Raw genomic sequence first — 18,937 nt, forward strand, 5'->3', positions numbered from 1 at the left:
AACAAATACATGGCCACTGAAAACAACATAAAGTTGTCATAAATCTCACTGGGAAGGCAATCCTTCAGAACTACAGGGCCCCAGTACAGTATGAAGGATCGGAGCTCTGTAGCTTTCCAACGATCCAGCTCATTCAAACCCCTTGGCTTGCGATTGAATTCACAAGGGGTGTGGGAATGTAACCCCAGCAGTTTGCTTGATATACTGTTAACAGTTTGTGAAGGAAGCCTAGTGGCTAGATTGCCCTTTAACCACATATTCAACAGTTTTCTCATCACACCAAGACAACAGAGGTGCCATATAATCTATTGGGAATGAAGAAACCATCTTTACTGTCCCTGTTAAAGGACTGAGTGTCTGTTTCAAGTGATGTTCTTCATCAATCATATCACAATAACTTGAGTCTGTCCTGAGCCTGACATTTGTTTCAGGATAAGTCATTTTCTTCCTCCACACACCATGTTGATCACACTTGTCACACCCTGAATAGCCATTATGTGACTTGATATTCTTAACGTAGGCTCTGGCTGGAGCATCACACACAAATGAGGAAACCAGTACTTTCAATCGGTTACCATTATGAACAACGCCATTAGCCAGTACATTTTTAAGGTCGCTAATAAATTGCTGCAGATACTCAACAACACACTTGGGCTTGCTTAAAGCACAAAAGATACCGACAATAAATGGGGACTTAGTATAATCACATTTCAGAATTGCAAGTATAGGCCAGAATTGAAGTCTTGAACTCTTAAAGAGAGGGAGACCATCTATGTTGAACTGTAAAGTAAGAGTTCTGAGGCTCACTGGTAAACTCAAACATTTCAATCGTGAAAGTATCCCTTGCACCAATCCAAAATGGTAGTACTCGCCACCTTGCATTTGAGTGGTTGCAACATCATGTTGTGTTCTAAGCAGAGTTCTTCCATCCTTAGGGAGCATAGGGTGAAAAAGCTTTAAGATGGACAGCAGAGCAGACAAAGCAACCAGATTGATTGAGTAGGATGTTGCCCAATATCTTAGGCTCCTCATAAGCAGATCCTGACTAGGCTGATGCTCGTCATGGCTGTCGGAGTCAGAATCTGATTCAACATTCCCAGCCACACTACCATCAGTATGATCATTTCCCATTTGTACATGATCTGATTCAACTTCATCATCTCCAGCTAAACTACCATCAGTATGATCATTTTCCATGTGTACATGGGAAGCTAGTGGTGTATCTAGTTGGGAAACGTGTGAGATTCTGAAGGGTGGTTCCCTATTCACACAGGGGTCTAAATGTGACTTGTTATTATAAAGAGTTTCCTCGTATTCCTTAAGGATATCTTTCTCCATGTCCCTTACAGTTCTGATGACTCTACGTCTTTTAGACCAATAAGAAGCCATCTTAGGTAAAGAGAGGTGGCACTGCTATAATTACTTTACTTGGCCTTGTGTATTGCAGTGATCCCCTTGACTCGTCTTGTAGTATAATCCTGAAAATGGAGGAAAACAAAGCAGATTAAAAATCAGTATGCATAAACTAACAGTACAAATATATATCAGCCTCCTGGTGCAATGCAAATATAACTGTACTGACGAAATTCCCTAGAATTACACGTTTTATTCCATGGGTCTTCAACCAGGAGTCCAGGACCCCTAGGACATACATTTTACCCAAATATCCTATATGATGCTTTAGCTTGACTGTATCAGACCCAACTTTGATGTAATTTCTGTAGGATGTAGGGATGCCAGAAACTGACCATGATCAAAATCGGCGGGGGTCGGTGTTGTAGCAAGCTGCAGCAGCAGTCTGCGCAGGGCAGCCTGCGCTGCTGGCTTCCTCCAAGTTTTACAGTCAAAACTGGTGTTGTGACCAATGGCCATTTACAATTATTAATACTATTACTATTATTAGTCTATATTTTGGTTGAAACTAAGCCAGAAAAAAAAAAAAAAAAACATAAATAATAAAAAAAATATATAAATAAAATCGAATTTTAAAAATAATCTTCGATTATGGAGACTGTAACGAATAATAGATTAATCGCTGGCATCCCTAGTAGGATGGTAGAGTTTAATGTCAGATTGTGTTAGCTAGTGTATCTGCTGCGTTAGCTAGGTGCTAGCCAGGGCAAGAAAATATCAACTGCGTCATGCGATGAACTGTTTAATTAATTTATGATATAGGCTATATTATAACAAAAAAATATGCACAATTTCACCCAAATATCCTAAATAATGCTTTAGCTTGACTGCATCAGTGGACACTTTATGTAATTTCTGTAGGATGGTAGAGTTTAATGTCAGATTATGTTAGCTAGCGCTGCGTTAGCTAGGTGCTAGTCAGGGCAATAAAATATCAACTGCGTCATGCGATGAACTGTTTAATTAATTTATGATATAGGCTATATTATAACAAAAAATATGCACAATTTCACCCAAATATCCTAAATAATGCTTTAGCTTGACTGCATCAGTGGACACTTTATGTAATTTCTGTAGGATGGTAGAGTTTAATGTCAGATTATGTTAGCTAGCGCTGCGTTAGCTAGGTGCTAGTCAGGGCAATAAAATATCAACTGCGTCATGGGATGAACGACGTTAAATTCGTTGATGATATATATTATTATAAGTAATTAGTTCCCACTTTTGCGCTCTGAATAGCCTAAAAAAACATAACAGGGTGTAACTGAGGTGAACATATAGAGTAGGCATGCACAACGGTCACGTTACATTTCTTACCGATTTGTGATATCTGTCTCTTCTCTTCAGGCGGCTTGGCGGCAACTGAACTGCCTGCCTTCCTCCACACCCTCTTACGCTCTTTCACGTGACCAACGTGCTTTCAAGATTAAGTGCAATGTGCAACAGGCATGACGGGTAATCTGTGACGTTTCGCTCTCTCAAAACTTGGGCCATTTTGTCTTCATGCACAGCAGCTCTCATAGGAAAGAACCAGACCCCGCCTCCGACGCTGGGTCAGGATCTCGCCCGAGAGGGGATAGCGCCACACGTTGAAACAATGTCAATTCAATGTAGGGAATTTCAACGTTGAAAAACCGGCATCTATATTACATTGATTCAACAACATTTTTTCAAACGTTGAAATGGTATTTGTAAAAACACATCGAATCAACATTGATTTTTCAACCTCAACCAAAAATAACCAATCTAACCAAAATCCAATGTTGAATTAATATCTTTTGCTATCTGGGGAGGGCTAAGTGCCTTACTCAAAGGCACACTAGTAGTGGTGTTCCAGGCGGGATTTGAACTTGCAACCTTCCGATAATCAGCCCACCTCACTATCCATTAGATTAGACCACCAAAATAAAAGTAAATAAAAATAATAATTTTTTTATGAGATCTATTTGTGGCGGACGATATTTAATTGTGGCGGCCCGCCACAAATAAATCAATGTACGGGAAACACTGCTTTAAATAGAAAGCTCTTTTATTTTCAAGTATCACCTTTTCTAGTATCCACACTCTGTTCTTGGTGCTGTTGTCAATAGTTGTTTTATTTAAATATTGAATGAATATGCTAATGCTATTGGACTTAGATGACACATGCCGAACTGATAGAATACTCCAAATTCTCTTTCTGGTATGCAACTTGTAGATATTAGCACGGTAATGTTGATTTTGAGATATATTAAATGTATTAGAATTGGAGTTTGGGTCTGAATCAAAATCCTATTTATGAAGAGTTTCTTGATTTCAAACACACAATACTTCTGTTTTTACATTTTATTTTTAAATCCTGTATATTTAATATGCTTCTTTTTGACAGTGTTTTTGTCTCTCTTCTGATGACTGTTGTTATTTTAGATCTTTAGCTAGAACATAGCTTGTGTTGAGGTCTTCAGCACGCCCTAATCCTATATCTTAAATAATAATCAAGGACTCATTATCTCCCTTTAAATCTTTAACGCGACCCTCAGGTTGAAAAAAACATACTCACCATTTCATTCTGTCACTACTAACTTCACTACAGGGCACTTCAGCAGCAACACAGACTCATTCATTAAACTGTTACTCAACAACACAGTTGACATGGCTGTGCTGCCAGCTGGGCTTTCAGCCAAATGGAGAGACTATGGGTTTTTTCAAAACAGTGACATGAGGCGGCTTAAGGAGAAAGAAACACTTCCACCTTTAATATCTCTGTGTGCAGGAGACCAACACTCTTAACCTGTTAAGCCCGAGAGACCCCGGTACCGGGGCACTGCCGCAACATCTTGCAGGAAACAGTGTCTGAGGGCATGTTCATTGAATAAACTATGAATGTTTTATATCCATGTAACGGAAAGAAACTCATCTAACTGATCATTTAAACATTTTTTTCCAAAAAAAAACCACAATTCTAACGCTGAGCCTCTGAATTGGCAACGAGCGAAAAATGCTAACGGATGACTGCACCGAAATTCACTCTCAAAACCTTATTATTTATCTTTGCTGCACATCCAACCCATCGTTTCACATCGTGAGGTGACACAGAATCGAAGGGTACCCTCATTATCACTCAATTATATGAACTCGCGGAGATAATAACAAGGCAAGACATCAAAACATGTGGCGCTAGGTAGCTAAAAACGCTAACATGGCTCACCTGTGTCGTAGTCTGGTCAAAAGTGGTCTTCAATGGCATTAAAACGATAAACACGCTGCTGAAGTTAATCCATAGGTTAATCCAATGTGTCTTTGTCCCTTTGAAATGATTTCTGATAATCCATAAGCAATAAACCTGCATTTCCGTTTCTAGAAGTCAGACCTAGAGACAGCTTCACTCTGGTGCAAAACTGTGTGCACGAAGCCCACACTAGGGCTGCACGAAGCCCACACTAGGGCTGCACGATATTGAAAAAAACTGACATTGCGATTTTTCCCCCCCTGCGATATATATTCCGTTTTTTTTTTAACTATATTTAACCGGATGAAGGTATTGTCCTCCTGTTTCTCGCTCATTTTTTACCGGTGTTTTGATGGTCTGCAAACTAGCGGGGCGGGGCCTGCTGTGATCTGATCAAGAATGATTGTGATTGGTGGTTTGCTGTGCATGCAGAGCCTGCATGTCACTCACTCAAGTACCCCTGACATGAGAGCCGTGCAAGTTTTCTTTTTGTAGCAAGCAGCAAAATAATTGTTAAATTACGTGTTTGAGTTAATTCACCTACTTAAGGCGAGACACGGCAGGCAAAAACATCGTTTTTCAAGTACTGGTCAATTTTGAGATTTTGTGCTATTTTGATTCCATAACATGTTTTCTTTCAGGCTTTTGGAAGGAAAACGTACAAAATACACATTTAAGTGTTTATTTTACTATAGTTTGTCTATTTGCGTCTGTAGATTTCTCCTAAATTCACCAAAAGTTAGCATTCTAACGTAATATAAAGTACCGCGACCGCTGTGTGCACCATGTCAACAGAGGTATCGCTGGAAAGCTCCGTCTCTCCTGCACAATCTCATCGGATCCAAATATGGTCATTTCCTTTGTATCAGCAACCAATCGTGAAAGCACAAAGGGGTCTTAAACCAAGAAACGAAATCTCATTGGCTGGTGTCAATTTCTGAAAACGTGATTCGTTCAGATGCGTCACGTGGTGTGCTAAAACACTTCCTGGTTAGCTTTCAGCTAGAAATTGAAATCTCAAAATGCCAAAAGAACGGCGAAAAAAACGTTCACAGAGAAGACGACAACAATTGTCACTTGCACGAAGCAAGGTTATAAAAAAAAAAAATGACCCTGAACATGAAATACCTTCACGGAGTGCGTCGATGCGCAAGCTGTCATCCAAAGAACAGGAGGGTTTAGCTAGCGCCTCACTGCAATCTTTAAAGGTCGTTTTCTCAAAATGAGTTTTTTCTCCTACTCTGAGTTCGAAATTTCAACTTCAGTAGCACGTACATACACCAAACCTTCCAGTTATATTCCTATCAATATTATGAAGGCTTTTACTGAAGGGTTTGTTCATATATAATTCATAGCCTGAATTATACAACATTGTATACCTAAAAACATGGCGAAAATGGATATTTTAGGGCTGACGACAGTATTTTCTGATTTATGGAGTGATAAAAAGAGATATCCAATATCCCTTCTGTAAAAGCCTTAGATACTAATATGACTACAAAATGAAACAAGAATTTTGAATCTGGCTATATCCAAAGTTCAGATTTCGATTCCTGAAATGTGTTAAAATTAGGGCCGGGAGTCGATTAAAAAAATTAATCTAATTAATTAGAGGCTTTGTAATTAATTAATCGAAATTAATCGCATTTTTAATCGCATATACATATTTGACCTAAGAACAGTGAGAAGCAATTTTTTTTCACATGGATTTTAGTATACCATTAGGCGCATTCACACCGCAGTACTTTTCCCACAAAGGTTCATGAGAATTTAGTTCATGAGAACTCTTTGAACCTGGGGGTGGATTAGGCAAATGAAGCCGCTGACGTCACTTCTTCTTCTTCTGCTTTGGGTTTACTGGCAGGCCGCAAACCACTTCCCGGCGTATACTGCCGCCCAAAGTCCCCGGCCGGAAGTCCCCGGAGTTGGGGACTGGCTTCAGTAGAAGCTGCTGGGACTCCCAGCAGCTTCTACTGAAGCCTTCTGAGTAAATCGCCAGAACGCCGACACCTCCTCATCTCCACCGCTCCCATGTTTTATTTTGTGTTGCCATAAGTTAGTCTCTCTGCGTTTCTGCGCTGGGCTAATGCTAATAATGCTAATGCGAGGATAATAAAATGGCGGCTTCACAAAACTTTTTGGGAGTTTTACGGGGCGTGGTTTGCAATCCGCCCAGCCAATCAGAAATATAGCTCTTTTCTCACAAGAGAGCCGCACGAAAGTCCCTGCTCTCTAGCAGGGACTTTCGTGGGGGTAAAAAGGTTCTCATGAACTAATTTTAGTACCGGCTCTTTTTGGTGTGAACGCGATAAAAGAGGCTAACGTCCACGCTTCCACGCTAGCTGCTATATGTTTTGCATTGAGGTGATACTTGAGGCTTGATGTGCTGCGGTGATATGCGAATTCCTTTTTGCATAATTTGCACACAACCGTGCTCTTATCGACGCTTCCATCCGTCCGTTTTTTTAAAACAACATTTCCCACTGTTGTTCACTGTGGTTTGTTGTTGTCTGAAGTCATGAACGTTAGTTGGTGCTCCAGTATAATCGGTACGCCTGAAACTCATCCAGTGAGAAACGTTCCGCGGTGCAAAAATAAGTGCGATTAAAATGCGTTAATTTTTTTAACGCGTTAATTTTTGTGTAATTAATTAATCTTAATTAACGCGTTAAAGTCCCGGCCCTAGTTAAAATATGTGCATATTTAATGAGATCATGGATAATTTGCATATTTAAACATGCTATTTCAGAAAACTTGTAATACAAAAGACAATTGCCTTATTGTAAGTAATTAACTGGAGAAATTTCTAGCTGATACCTTTAAGTTAAAAAAATTACCCTATTCACCTGGGGTGTCTCGCCTTAAGCACTGAGCCTGTTTTTCAGGTCTCAGGCTCGAAAATGACATTCCCAGAACAAATGAGCATATCTTCTCTTCTAAAAGGGTTAAATTAATAATCTTTGTTCTCAAAGTAATGATAAACCTGTGAGTTGGATGTAGAAAAGTCAAAATCAATATAGATGTTTTTTATTTTAAAGAAAATTCAGATTGAACATAACTGTAAATTATAGTGTCCGTCCAAAAATTATTTTTTACTTATAGTGAAAACTACCCTTGGATGATGGGTTAGTAGACTACAAGCTTTAGGAATCCAAAGTACAACATATAATAAGTACCCTGTATCAAGATTGATGCAAAACAAGTGACATTTGACCTTTTTAGAGAGATTTAGCAACAAAAAACACTTCTGGGGTCATTTGGGTGGATTTTCCATATCTCTGGCCCCCCTTGGTCGATTTTGACGAATGAAATCTCTTTATAACCGCTAGAGCCAATGGAATCGAGGGGAAGTTCTCCGCACACCAACACATGAATAAATAAGGAGTGAGAGTGACGCGTAGCCAAAACCGGAAGCTGCATACCTAGCTAACTTTTGTGCTCCGATTTTTACATAAAAATGGAATTATGGATTATAAACAATTGCTTCAAAGCCACAGATAGATTATTAACCTATGGATCAACCGATTCAGCCGCCTTTTTTCTCGTTTTAATGCCATTGAACACGTCTTTTGATCAGATTGACCGGATCGTTTAGATACTATACTTAAATAATCTGTGGAGTCTCAGCTTTAATCGGATATATTGTATGTGCAGTTTGTTAAGTAATAAGGGTATCTTTATTTTGAATTCTGTGCTAAAGTGCGTTAGCATTTTTTTTTTTAAATGAATAAAACCGCACGTCCCTGCGGTGTGAATATCGCGCATGCGCATATCGCGGTTATCGCCATGACACGATATATCGTTCAGCCCTAGCCCACACCTTTTGGTTTTAGACTGTGTGAGTGGGAAGATTCCCCTTCTATTCTATTGGCTCTAACGGTCAGAAAGAGATGTCAATCACCAAAATCCACCAATGGGTTCCAGAGAAACGGTAAAACCCCCATTTCCACCCAAATCACCTCAAAGGTGGAGTTTTTTTTGCTAAACCTCTCTAAAAAGGTCAAATGTCACTTGTTTTGCATCACTCTTGATACAGGGTACTTATTATATGTTGTACTTTGGATTCCTAAAGCTTTTAGTCTGCTAACCCATCATCCAAGGGTAGTTTTCACTATAAGTACAAAATAATTTTTGGACGGACACTATAATTTACAGTTTTTTACTATGTTAAATCTGAATTTTCTTTAAAATAAAAAAACATCTATATTGATTCTGACTTTTCTACATCCAACTCACAGGTTTATCATTACTTTGAGAGAAAAGATTATTAATTTAACCCTTTATAGAAGTGAAGATATGGTCATTTGATCTGGGAATGTCATTTTCGAGCCTGAGACCTGAAAAACAGGCTCAGGGCTAAACTGGTTAAACAGTCTGGTGCAGTCTCTGATTTTATTCAGAGTCTCTTTTTTAAAGCTTAATTGTTTTTTGTTTCCAAAATGTTGTTGTTGTTAGTTATTCCCGTGCTAGGAGATGACAAAATTACACTTTTTTTTTGGAGTAGGAGTTTGCGTTTACAAACTCACTCACTCACTCACTCACTCACTCACTCACTCACTATTGTTACTGTATTTATTTAAAAATATTGCATATAGATGGTTCTTTCACTCATACTGTAATCTGCACACATGTGGGTCACGATGCATGGTTGGAGAGATGAATGCAACAAAATGATGTGTTGCCCATGTATTGTGATACAGATGATGAACTAAATCTTCACAATTATGTGTGAACCAATCAACACAGTAAATAGATTATGTCAGAAATAAGCAGTGGCGTTTTTATATGCACACAAGTGGTGGGGTAGAAACAACTTAGATGTTTATATATATATAAGCTTCTGGTGCTTTTTTAAACACGTAAACAAATAGCTGTAGGCTATCCATGGTCCCGATAGAAAGGGGGGGGTGTGTCAAATGACATACTGTCGGAAGCCATGAATGAAGAGCACGGAGCAACACTGTCAGTGCATACATTTACGTACACAGCGTGGGGATGTCATATTGTAATTAGTGTTGCACGGTGTACCGATACTTGAAAGGTACCGCGATACCCTGCCGTTAAAAACGTTACGATTCCTCCGTTTCATTAGTATCGGTACTTTAAGAATGACGGGGAAAGTACTCTGGTGAGAAAGCGCTGTTTTAATAAGAGCCGTGTGTTCAGCGCTCTGCTTCCACTCCCTGCAGCCGTGCCTGCAGTCCCTCCCCTCTCAAGCACGCTCTAAGTGCCTCCCCTCTCTCGTGCACGCGCTAGCTGCCAGAGCATGTGAGAAAACGAGAAGCATGGCTGCAAGTGGGAGTGCAACTGCCGCTGCGCCTCGGCTTGTTGACAAAAAAGACGCCAGAAGTGAAATTTGGAAGTATTTTAGCTATATCTCTGACAGTGAGGGCAAGCCTACGGACACCACGAGGCCTGTCTGTGAGAAATGTTTTAGATCCCTGCAAACCAAGGGAGCCAACACATCAAAATTGGCTAAGCACCTCGCCGACCGGCATCCAGAGCTGTTTAAAGAATTTAAAGACAGACAGGTTAGCGAATGTGATAGATAACATAATTACATCATGCTCAAGCCCTCAAATCTAAGTCAAACCAGTGTAATTTATTTTGTGACAAATTAACGTTTTCGTAGTTTGCCGAGGCAATTAATGGCAATGATAACTGTCTACTATGGCTATCTTTTTAGCTAACTTACCAATGTGGTTCTGGTGTGAAATAAAGCACAACATTTTTTTTTTTAAAGTATTGAAAAAGAATCGGAATCGCAATTCTTGACTTGGTATTAAAACCAAAATGTTGGTATCGTGACAACACTAATTGTAATGCACCTTAGTACATGCAGTAAAGGGCACCATCACAAAGCAATACTTAACAATAACAACAACCGTAATGCTTCAGCATTAAAACACCATATACTGTAAATATAAGGCAAACACAGACACTATTTATTTTATTTATTTATATATTTATTTGACAGTGACAGTGCACATTGATTGACATTTCTGTAAATGCGCCAGAGTTAGCCAACAGGCTATTTTTCGTCTGTAGTCCCTGGACAGATGTTGAAAGTCATCCTAAAAACAAAAATTCACTTCAAATAACAGGTAAATACAATCGGAGGTCACAATATCAATCGATCCAGCAGAGCAATAGCCTATTGGCAAAACACAGAAGATCAACAAAAGATATGACATAAAACAAACTTACCAAAGCTGAAGTAGATGGTCAACTTCATTCATTTTCTTTCCGTTTCACTGATTTTAATCGCTATAAGCTGCTCTCTCTCGTCTCCTCTTCACAACTACACTTTTCGCGGCACACATACTTACAGCCAATCAGCTCTGAATTATGAGATGACGTTTTGGTGGGGTTGCCAGCACTTTGCCCCACTTGTGATTTTTTTTATGCCGCACACATTGAATACAAAAAGACTCTGAGCATGCACAGTGTCGTTTTCACAGTACACGTTCACTTGGACAGAAGAGAGAGGGGCTAGATCGGGGCTTGCTCTACACGGCTCAATAGACCAGGGTTCGTACGGTCATTGAAAACCTGGAAAAGTCATGGAAATTCAAAATGCAAATTCCAGGCCCTGGAAAAGTTATGGAAAACAATATTTTTCCCAAAGTTTTGGAAAAGTAACTAAAGTTGCGTCAAATATAATTTACATTTTATCTAATCGCCGAAATAATCTGCGGTCGCGAGCTGTTATGTGCCATCATGACGTGCATGGTCTTATTTTTTTTTATATATGAAGCACGAGCTGTGTGCTCGAGTCTTCTTGCCTGTCGGGCCGGCTGAACTCTGCTGCTCCGGGATGAGGGTCAGCTACATTATCTACGGTGCGTTCGTTAACTGTGCGGAGTCACTGTGGCACAGACTGTGAACAGCTGTTAGAACGGGCCGTTCAGGTGTTCAGAGCAGAGCGGCAGAGCGTGATGTGAACTGAAACATTTTTCTGTCGCAATATCATTGTCACTATCTGCTAACGTTAGCTTTAGCCTTCGTTTTCTAATAGTTTTTTTCATAGGCTATAAACAGAGGTGGTATAAGTATAGATATTGTACTAGAGTAAAAGTAGAAGTACTCAGATATTGTACTTAATACAAGTAGAAGTACTCAGATCTTGTACTTAATAAAAGTAGAAGTACTCAGATCTTGTACTTAATAAAAGTAGAAGTACTCAGATCTTGTACTTGAGTAAAAGTAAAAGTACTCAGATCTTGTACTTTAGTAGAAGTACTCAGATCTTGTACTTAATAAAAGTAGAAGTACTCAGATCTTGTACTTGAGTAAAAGTAGAAGTACTCAGATCTTGTACTTAATAAAAGTAGAAGTACTCAGATCTTGTACTTGAGTAAAAGTAGAAGTACTCAGATCTTGTACTTAATAAAAGTAGAAGTACTCAGGTCTTGTACTTGAGTAAAAGTAGAAGTACTCAGATCTTGTACTTAATAAAAGTAGAAGTACTCAGATCTTGTACTTGAGTAAAAGTAGAAGTACCAGAGGAATACTCTATCACAGTAAAAGTCCTGTATTCAAAATGTTCCTCAAGTAAAAGTAGAAAAGTATTATCATCAAAATATAGTGAAAGTAGCGACAGTAAAAGTAGTCATTGTGCAGATTGGTCCATTTCAGAATAATATATATGATGTGTTTTATAATGATTGATCATTAAAGTGTTCTCAAAGCTGGTAAAGGTGCAGCTAGTTTGAATGACTTTGTATACTGCAGGGTAGCTTGTGGATTTACTCCAGGTGGAACTAAAGTCTGATTTAACACTTGATTATATTTCACATCATTCATCCAGATCTGTAAAGTAACTAAAGGTATTAAATACATGTAGTGGAGTAGAAGTACACCATGTACCTCTGAACTGTAGAGGAGTAGAAGTACAAAGTAGCAAAACATTGAAATACTTAAATAAAGTACAAGTATCTCAAAATTGTACCCAAGTATAGTACTTGAGTTTATGAACTTAGTTACTTCACACCAGTGGCTATACAGATAGAAAGACTAAGCCTTGCACAGAGGCATGAAAATACATTTTCAAAATGCTCAACAGTGCTGCCAAAATTATAAACTGACTGCTACACAATTCAAATAAATGCTTTTATATATTTCTATTAGATGTGACACTTTGGCGTTTCTGTTATTATTACCTGCTGCTTTAGTTGTTCTGACTGCTAAAATCCTCTGTTATTCCTCATTTTAAAGCCGATATTCCGTGGGGTCGGGGGCTCGGGTCCTTGTCAACTTTTTCATACCTGATGAGTTTGCATCCCTGACTACAGTTGCTTCAGCCTGTAGAAGCTAGTAAGCCTACTATTTGATTTGTTTTAGATAAGCACATGTTTCATATGCAGACCTTATTTTCCTGTTCCATGTTAAAATAAACCATTTTCAGTGGTCTTTTTTTTTTGGTCATGGAAAATTAGGTAAAGGTCATGGAAAAGTCATTGAAAAGCATTGGTGAAAAAGTGTATGAACCCTGATAGACACACTGTAGACACTAATCAGAAGAACGCAGACTAAAACAGCAATGTAGAGACGAATCAGACGACTAAACATGATCTTAAAATATATTTTAACATATATTTTATACATATTTTTGAATTATTATTTGAATTCATTTCTGCTGACTGTAGGTGGGGCTGTGTACCTACCTACTGCAGCCTACCTGCCCCTAATGACGAGTCACCACTGGAAATAAGATGTATGTGTACATTAAGTTCCCTTTTAAAAAAATCAATACATAGAAAAAAGATAGGTAATTTACCACAGTAAAGTTAAAGGTGGGGTATGTCATTTATTTCAGAAACACTTTTTGTTATATTGCATGGAATGCACTTAACATCCCGATAGCAATGAATATATTAAATGCTTTGACAATAAATACATACAAAAATGTCATCTGTGGAAGCCGTAGCGCTGTAAAAAGCAAGACCAATCATCTGAGCCGGCCCGGCTAAAGTAACTGGATGGCCTACCTGCCTGTCAGCCTTCCATCTGGGCACAAACTTATCTCGTGCCCTCATTGGTCATGTGCGCGTTCGTGTGTGTTGGAGGAGGGGCTTTGTAAAGAAGTGGCACATTTTTTCCGGCTGTGTATTTTCAAATTCTAGCGCACTCGAGCTGGTTTCTCCAAAATTACCTACCCCACCTTTTAATATGTAGAAAATAAAACAAACTATTAAGTTTTCCATTAAACATGTACATTTGTTCCCTTGAATGAAAAATAAATCAACACATGAAATGAGATGAGTGATTAGTTGACTATGACAGGCAGTGGCGATTCTAGACCAATTTGACTGGGGTGGGGCCAGTTATTTTCTGAGAGGGGCACAATAAATGCAGGACAAAAAAGACAAAGACAGTATTAAGTAGGGATGTAACGGTACACGTACCCATACCGAAATTATTCGGTACGGGCCCTTCGGTTCGGTACACGTGTGTACCGAACGAATATAACGTTAAACGTAACAAATTGAGAACGTGAACAACTTTTTGGAAGTAATCTCAGGTGCTGCGTCGCAGCATTCAGTGTAATTTGCTCACATTGGGTTCAACGCGTCATAGAGCGACCAAGTCATTTCATTGGACGAGAGGCATACTAGAGAGCTGGTCACAGGGATGCGTTCAAATGTAGTTAGTAATTTGAGGAAATGGCGAACGCAGATAAAGTTGAGCTGAAAATCCTCCAGCATCATTGAAGTCTCCGGTTTGGGAACATTTTGGTTTCGCAGTTACGTACAAGGATGACGGACAAAGACAGGTGGACCGAACTAAAGCTGTTTGTCGGCATTGTTCAACTAAAATTGGTTATGCGGCTGGCAATACATCAAACTTGCACACTCATTTGAAAAGGCATCACCCGAATGTGAATATCACCGGTACCAAAAGAAAAAGGACTGAAGTGCAAACCCAAGCCTCCGCCACTCGCAAAAAGTTTAGACTGAGCCAAAGCTATTACAAATGACAAATATCCTTATGTTGCCATGTTAGCAAAGCGCTACCTGGCTGTATCTGCTACCTCTGTCCCTAGAGAGGGTGTTCTCCACAGCAGGAGAAATTGTTAGTGTTAGCAGATCTGCCCTTTCGGCAAGCAATGTGGACAAGTAAATTTTTCTTAAAAAAAACATGAAAATACAATGACAAGCAAGTCATAATGTCAAACTGGCTGCTTAGGAACTAGTACAGTACAGTTCAAATTCAGATTATTTCAGTTCATCGAAATGCTGCACCTTAATGTTTATTTTATTATATTTTGTATTTATTTGAGTGAATATTCACAGTTTAATAATAATTAAAAACCCAAAACTAAGTTTGTTTCGTGAGTACTAGTACAGTAAAGTTCAAATACAGATTATTTCAGTTCATCGAAATACTGCATCTTAATGTTTATTTTATTATATTTTGTATTTATTTGAGTGAATACATTATTCACAGTTTAATAATAATAAAAAAATATATATTTTATGTTTTGTGATAATTTTTTCTGCTGTACCGAAAACGTACCGAACCGAACCGTGACCTAAAAACCGAGGTACGTACCGAACCGAAATGTTTGTGAACCGTTACACCCCTAGTATTAAGTAATTGCGCATAAGAAAACAATGAAATACAGTTATTGGTATTTGTTTCAGATACTTATAGTTACAGTTTTTACGCTCTAATGGGTCCGACTAGAATCGCATTAGTTCCACCTATTCCGTCAGCCAGGAAAGGTTTTTTTTCTTTTTCTTCATTTTCTTCATTTTCAGCCGGGCCACAAGGGGGTCCAAAGTCAGTGTTAGGGGGGCACTGGCACCCCCTGCCCACCCCCTAGAACCGCCCCTGACTACAGGCAATATGATCAGAGGTGCAGAGTTTTTGCTGTGAAAACAACCAGGACTGAAGTATGGGTAGAGGTTCTCAGTGAAGGAGCAGCCAGTGAAGGAGTAGATCAGAGCTGGAGCATCTACGTCATAAAAAGAGACCAGACTCTCCTCATAATCCACAAACACCCCCACCTTCTGAGGCTGAGACGTCAGAGAGAGAGTAACTGGAGGATTATCATGAGCTTTGTACTCATTTCCATTTCTCCATATAGACCAGTTACCCCACAGAGGGCTCAGTCGGTTTTGTCCCTTCCTGTTGATCGACTCTTTGACCACTCCTAAAATCCAGTTAGTCTTCCCTTCAACTTGAACCTCGTAGTAAAATTGTCCTGAACAGAAACTCTGCTTTGCTAGGACGCAAACACAATCAGAAAATCTTTCTGGATTGTCTGGGAGATCCTGCTTTGCCTCAATAGGACGTGCATGTTTTTCATCAGGAAAAAGGACGATGTCAGGATTTGCTGTGTCGGGATCAAAAGTCACCTCCACTGCGTACCTCTGGACCCTCTTCAGCTCCGCCTCCTGCTGCGTCAGCTCCGCCTCCTGCTGCTTCTTCATTACTAAACTTATTGAGTCTTTCAACTCAGCCACAGCTCTCCTCACACTGCCCTCATATGATGGATGAAAGCTGATATTTGTCCAGTTCTTGGTGGGTGGTCGGTGTTGGATTTTTAGGGACTGGACACCTTGGAGAAAATGAAGGTGATCATCACAGTGTGAAAGACGCTCTATCTCAGCGCTTCTCTTTTTCAGCTTAGAGATTTCTTGCTCTAGGTCTTTGATAAAAGTCTTGGCCTGTTTTTCTGTTGTTTTCTGCTTCATTCTAACCGTGTCGATAAGTTGGTTCAGTCCTCTCTCAACAGACTCCCTCAGAGCAGTTAAGACTTGAACACCTTCTGTTATCTCTCTGTCTGCATCTTTTTCACTCAAGTCAACTGATTCTTTGAACTCCTTGATCTTCTTTCTTCTTGTCTGGATCATCTGCTGAGATTCAGCATCTGCCTTCACCATCGCTGCCTTCTTTTCATCATATCCTTCTTTCAGAGGAACCACATCATGCATCTTGTGGTCTGAAACATGGCAGAGAATGCAGACACATGTCTGGTCGGTCTTACAGAACAGCTCCAGAGGTTTATCGTGCTTCGGACACATCCTGTCTTCCAGCTTCTCCACAGAGTCGATCAACTGATGTCTTTTCAGGCCTGAGGCTGTCAGGTGAGGCTCCAGGTGAGTCTCACAGTATGAGGTCCGACACACCAGGCAGGACTTCAGGGCCTTCAGTTTGGTTTCAGTGCAGACGTCACAGGGAACTTCCCCTGGTTTGAAGACTTGTTGCTCTGAGCTGCTGCTGCTTCTAGCTTCCTGTTCAGCTTCCTGTTTAGCTTCCTCTATGAACTTAGCAACCGTTTCAGAAAGTAAAGTGTTGACTCTCAAACCAGGTCTTATGGTAAACGCCTCCATACACATGGGACACTGGCAATTGTCACCTATATCCCAGTGTTCAGTGATGCAGTTCTTGCAGAAGTTGTGTCCACATGGTATAGTGACTGGAACAGTGAACAAATCCAGACAGACGGAGCAGAGAAACTGATCTTCTGATAGAAGACAGCTAGCCATATCTGCACATTGAAAACAAAAGTAGACATAGATGTGTTATATACAGACATATTGCGAATGTAATGCACACATAGGAATTTTTTTACCACTTAAAATAAAATGTAAAAAAACAGAAAACTATATTTAAAGAGGATTGGTGACGCTTTCCAGATACCTGAATAGATGAATAAGTTTAGTATTGAATCCAGTGTATTGAATCAGGGCATCCCCAACATCAGGGTATCATTCTTTGGGTCTGACTAACACTGGTATAGTTAATTTTTTTTTTAAAAACTAGAAATTAACCGGCTGCTCAATTGTTAGCTGTTGCTTTGAACATTGCAATTTGAATGCCCTCCATGTTGACTCTTAAGTTCGTTATGTAAGTTAGTGTGCATTGTGATTCAAATTAGGGCTGCACGATATATCGTGTCGTGACGATAATCGCGATATGCGCGATAGCCACATCGCAGGACGTGCAATTTTTTCCTTTTATTTTTTAGGACGTGTGATATTAAGAAGGCAAATTAACTCAAACACGTCATGTTACAATTCTTTTGCTGCTTGCTACAAAAGGAAAACTCGTGCTGCTCTCATGTCAGGGGTACTTGAGTGAGTGACAAGCAGGCTCTGCATGCACAGCAAACCACCAATCACAATCAAATCTCCAAAGCAAACGGACCTGGTGATTAAAGGTAAAAACACTGAATAAAGTAGTTTCATGTGTTTCTCCATGGCAGTTCGGCGCTGCTAACCGAGCTAGCTCAGCTTGTTGCTCTGATAACTTAAGATCCAGACGTCCGTGACTAAAATCCTTGATCCGGTTAAATATAGTTAGAAAAATACCAATTGTATAGCATTCAATTTCAAGAAAGGATGGTTTGCGGACAAAAAAAAAAACTGTCTTTTCTTCCATTCCTGTATTTTTTCATATCGCAATATATATCGCAGGGGGGAAAAAAACAGTTTTTTCCAATATCGTGCAGCCCTAATTCAAATCAAATGATAGTATATGTAGTTAAAATGTTATACTTTTGATTACATGCAGCAACATTTGCACAAAAGGTGTAGCAAGATTGTCTTCAAACAAAAAAAATACAGTTATAGTTAAATATTGACAGCTCTACTCAGCCTTGCAGCAGAGACCCTGATGTGAAAAGTACAATGGGAGCCAGAGCCTTTTCTTATCAAGCTCCACATTTGTGGAATAAGCTTCCAGTTTGTGTTCGGGCGGCAGACACCCTATCCGTTTTTAAGAGTGCGCTTAAGACCTTCCTTTTTGATAAAGCTTATAGTTAGGGCTGATTAGATCCAGCCCCTAGTTTTGCTGATATAGGCTTAGTTTGTCGGGGGACATCTTACTTCTTCCTTCTCTCTGTCTATACTTGTGTACTCTCATGTTCCGATTAACCCAGCTTCCCCAAATGTCTTTCTTTTTGGTGTCTGTATACGCCGGGATCCGGAGTCATGGATGATCCTGCGCTCCTCTGTCCTGGATCTTGAGTCGTGGCTGTGGTCCTGGATCATAGGTCCTGGATGGATATCCTCGTGGATTCATCTTCCTATTATACACACATGCATTTCCAAACATTTGGACTACCTATGTTGCAAATGTATTATCTTTTCAATTTACACACGGCATCTATTGCACGTCTGTCCGTCCTGGGAGAGGGATCCCTCCTCTGTTGCTCTCCCTGAGGTTTCTCCCATTTTTCACTTTAAACTGTGGGTTTTCTTTGGAAGTTTTTCCTTGTACGATGTGAGGGTCTAAGGACAGAGGGTCTAAGGACAGAGGGTCTAAGGACAGAGGGTGTCGTATTGTCATACTGATATTTTGTAC

General features: G+C 39.6%; 2 protein-coding genes across 2 annotated transcripts in view; one reads left to right on the forward strand and one right to left on the reverse strand.

Moving 5' to 3' along the window:
- Positions 1–12: 12 nt before the first annotated feature.
- LOC117535181 lies at positions 13–3,197 on the reverse strand. Its single transcript, XM_034199565.1, has 2 exons — positions 2,731–3,197; positions 13–1,478 (listed from the first exon to the last, which is right to left on the reverse strand). Exon 2 carries the CDS (start codon positions 1,387–1,389, stop codon positions 229–231), a length of 1,161 nt encoding a protein of 386 aa, XP_034055456.1. The 5' UTR covers positions 1,390–1,478; positions 2,731–3,197; the 3' UTR covers positions 13–228.
- The window catches only part of LOC117535189 (mitochondrial import receptor subunit TOM20 homolog), a 31,840-nt gene continuing 14,955 nt past the window's right edge, over positions 2,053–18,937 (forward strand). Inside the window, exons 1-2 of the mRNA XM_034199579.1 lie at positions 2,053–2,067; positions 15,418–15,649. Of these exons, the coding sequence (XP_034055470.1) occupies positions 2,053–2,067; positions 15,418–15,649 (247 nt within the window). The remainder of the gene's footprint in view (positions 2,068–15,417; positions 15,650–18,937) is intronic.

Source organism: Gymnodraco acuticeps, unplaced genomic scaffold (genome assembly GCF_902827175.1).
Source record: "Gymnodraco acuticeps unplaced genomic scaffold, fGymAcu1.1, whole genome shotgun sequence".
Taxonomy (NCBI): domain Eukaryota; kingdom Metazoa; phylum Chordata; class Actinopteri; order Perciformes; family Bathydraconidae; genus Gymnodraco; species Gymnodraco acuticeps.

Excerpts from the sequence above, each read along its gene's own strand:
- LOC117535181 (XM_034199565.1), bottom strand. The coding sequence starts at position 1,389 with ATGGCTTCTTATTGGTCTAAAAGACGTAGAGTCATCAGAACTGTAAGG.